At 49.7% G+C, this 3,812-nt stretch overlaps 1 protein-coding gene across 1 annotated transcript in view; it reads right to left on the reverse strand.

The window, feature by feature from the left end:
* TCF3 (transcription factor 3) overlaps positions 1-3,265 on the reverse strand; it is an 85,943-nt gene extending 82,678 nt beyond the window's left edge. Inside the window, exon 1 of the mRNA XM_010003413.1 lies at positions 3,191-3,265. Within this exon, the coding sequence (XP_010001715.1) occupies positions 3,191-3,265 (75 nt within the window). The remainder of the gene's footprint in view (positions 1-3,190) is intronic.
* Positions 3,266-3,812: the final 547 nt, after the last annotated feature.

Raw genomic sequence — 3,812 nt, forward strand, 5'->3', positions numbered from 1 at the left:
TGGCGGGGCGCCCGCGCCGCCCCCGACTGCCCCCCAGCCCCGTCCCCCTGCCTGCCCAGGCTGCTCCACCCCGCTGTCCCTGTGCCCTGGGGGTGCCCCTGCCCTCCAGGCACCCCAGGATCCCTACCCACACCTTCTCCCAAAGCTGGCATGACCGAAAAACTGGCTAAGGACAACCACCACGAGTTGTCCTGGCCAAGCACCTCCTGAGGGCAGGTCCTGCACCACGCCAGGCAACCACAGGCTCAAGGAGGACGCCCCAAAACCCAACCCTAATCAATAGGTTAAGCCAGCAACTCGAATCCATAGGCAGGATGTTTTCTGGAAAGCTCTCCTCCAGATTTGCAAGCCCGTCCTGGACCACCGCCAGGGAGCCGTGGTGAAAGAAAGCATACAAATTACCTGTACTTTGGGGCAATTATAACAGGTAATTTGTTGGGAGGCAGAGGCGCACACGCTGCCACGCACAGCCCAGAGCAGCCACCAGACATCAGAGCTGAGTGTTTGGCTCACTGAGATGCACGTTGTGGATTCCTTTGATTTTCACCCTCATTGGCAAATTAACTTGGCACAAAGCTCCGGGCGAGCGCTTTGCAGCTCAATAACTAGCCAATGTTTTTATTTATTAACGGAAGCGAGAGGCTTTCATTTCAGGACAGTAAGCCCAGTTGACAGCACCTCAGACAAGCCTGCCACTCACTGATCCCACCAGCTCCCGGGTGTCTGTGCAACCCTGTTAGGGCTGGACCTTTAAAATTCACTCATGACAAAACACAGCACCGAGCTGGACCACAGACTATGGGGGTTGAACGTATTTTCCTTAGAAAAAAGGAATTGAAATACTGATCTGAAGCAAATGCTTCCAGCTGCTCTGAAGCTCTCCCTCTACTCTTCCTTCCCATCTACTCTCCTGAAGAGGATTAGGGGACCAATGCTCCTCTGCTGCTTATTCAAAGAAAAATATAAATACACTTGGAAGAGTGAGCTTTGTGGTCAAAAAGCCTGCATCCCAACAACACACAGAGAACAATCCATGGAGCAGCCTCTTCATCAGACCCACACTGTGCTTGCAACACCAGGCTGGAGACCATCAACTATCCAGGAAGCTTTCCACTCATCCTTTGGGAGAAAAGTTAACATTCCCTTTATGCAAACTCAGGAGAAGGGTGAGCGTGTGTGGAGATGAGGGTTTGTGAAACACATCTGGCTCAAATCCAGCCTGCTCCACAGCCCATCGGCCAATTTATCCTGAAGGGAATGTCTCTGAATCATTTGCTGGCAAATGACATTTGCAGGCCCTGATCCTGCAAGCAGCAGCCCCCAGCTTGAGCCTTATACCAACACAGGACAAGGACTGGTCATTCCCAAGTTTACACCAGCATAAGAGCATTGGAATTGAACTCAAATTCATCCGTTAGGTGTAGATTCATCTCCAAGGACAAAAAAATTAATGTACAGAAGGAACAGGTCAGGAGCCCTCCAGGGAGCACAGCTCTGAGCATGCAAATGAGGATGGTTCGTTAAATTTGAAAATAAAAGTCTTGGTTGTTGGCTTCTTTTTTTTTTTTTTTTTTTTTTTTAAGCTCTAAAACGTGAGTGGGATTTGATTTTTTACTAAGGGGGAGAAAAAGCAAAGCAGGAGTGACTGCAGCCCCAGCCAGGGAGCAGGTTACAGGTTCCTGATTCCAAGTGCAGTTCAAAACCTGGCACTCTCTGACACAGGAGATGGAAAGCTCCAGGGCTCCCACCAACCCACAGGACCTCTGAGATGAGAGAGGGACAAATAACCACACACCACTCCCCAGCCAGCCCTGAACATACTCCTGTTTTTAAACACACACCCTCCCTGCCGTCCCCCTACCAGCTGTAAAACACACTAGTGCACAAATACATCACTGGTCATTTTATAGAACCAGCCTCACAACAGAAGCATGAAACTGGGAGAACTGGGCCTCTCCTCCTGCAGGAGAATTGCTCTTCTGGGAACTGAGAGAGCCCAGCAGACCCCTCCTCCAGCGTGGAGCCCTGCTGGGACCAGTACAAGCCCCAGCTGTACAAAAAGTTTTATTTCCCATTGTTAAACCTCAGTGCTTGGGTGCAGAAAAGTGGCCAAGCCTCAGCACTTCCCACAGACATAACAGGTACCAGGACAGTGGATGCCCCTAGTTCTGCCACTATTTTCCCCCTGCTTTCATCCCTTCTTTTCCAAGAGGCACGAAAACCAGCTCAATGGAGCCACATGCTGGGTGACCCAGGGCAGCCCAGAGCCACAGGGGTGACACTGATGGTTATTCCTCCTCAGGGAGTTGTTTTTTTCTATCTTTGCAGCCCGTTTGCTTATCTCAAAAGCAAGATGCACTCTGCCAAGTGCCATGAGGGTGCAGCACACGACAGAGGAGCCCAACAGAAAGTTATTTTCCTTTGAACAGAAGCTCTCAAGTCACCTGCCAAGGACTGCCAGCAGGCACCCAGCACACCCCGAGGGGCACATCAGACAGAGGTGCAGGGGACAAACCCTTGCTCTGCTACCACTGGAAGGGACTTCTCCTTCTCCCCAAGCTGTGCACATTCTTCTGGGGGAACTCTTAGGTCCTGTTTCTTTGAAAATAAACAGCTCCTAAACGCAGCTAAAAAATTTCCAGGCCAGAGAAGAGCAGAGCGTGGGGAACACAAGTGTCCAACTCCTGCAAAAATAATGTGCTGGAGAGCTTGGCCACATTTCAAATTGTGACAAAACAACCTGTGGGAGCAAAAGTTTAATAGTCTGGATCTGGGGGGAGGAAAAAAGCCTGATTAATCAGCTACTGAAGTTACATCTTTGCGAGGCTTGAGAAACAGTCACTCAGCCCGTTTCACCGTGAGCATTTAAACAGAGAACACACAACTCCCTTACATTTCCCATCCTCCAAAAAAACCCAACAACCAAACCCCAACCCACCTCTCTGTGCTCCCTGCAAGGAAACGACATACGTTTGAGGGGAAGAGGGGGGGAGAGAGGAGGGGCAGAGGCTTTGCTTTAACTTGAAAATAAACAAGTTGCAGCACATGTGCACGCACACAAACACAGCACATCTGAAACCCATCATGTCCAATTTACAGGCTCACATTTCCTCCCTTCTGCAGCCCCAAAACACTGCACACACAGGCAGAGCCCCGGGGCCTTTAAAGTCCCCCGGCCGAGCTCACTTACCATACTGAAGTCCAGCAGGTCACTGAGCTCTTTGTCTGTCCCAACTGCAGCCATTCTCTGCTGCTGCTGATTCATACTCCCACAGACTCAACAGTGGCAGTCCTAGAGAAAGCGAGGGGGAGGGGAAAGAGATATTTTAATGACTAGAGCAAACTACCCACCCCATTGATGAATATTTTAAAAAGACAGAGCCAGAGAGAAAGGGGTGAGAAAAGGAGAAAAAAAAACCAAATCCTTTGCGTGTCTCCAGCATCCAACTCCTCTGCACAGTTGGAGTCCTCACACAGCACCCAGAGGCAGGAACAAGGCTCTATTGACCAGACACACTTGTATGTTAAGGTTGTTTTTTGATTATTTTTTTTGCTGCCAATTCCACTAGTTCAGGCCAATTCTGTTCCCGGCGTGTGGCGAATGAAGGAGGAGGGGGGGGACAAAAAAATGATTATATAAATAATAATCATAATAAAAAGAGTCAAGTCATTTATCAAAGGGTTCAGGCAAGTTATCACTCAGGCGCTTGTCTGGCTGGGCTGGCCCCCCTCTCCTTCCCCCACACTCACTCCCTGCAGGAGGCTCTCTTGTCCTTGCCCGAGTTTTGTTTAAAACAACAAAAAAAAAAAAA

The sequence above is a fragment of the Chaetura pelagica genome, unplaced genomic scaffold (assembly GCF_000747805.2).
Source record: "Chaetura pelagica isolate M959 unplaced genomic scaffold, ChaPel_1.0 scaffold498, whole genome shotgun sequence".
Lineage (NCBI taxonomy): Eukaryota > Metazoa > Chordata > Aves > Apodiformes > Apodidae > Chaetura > Chaetura pelagica.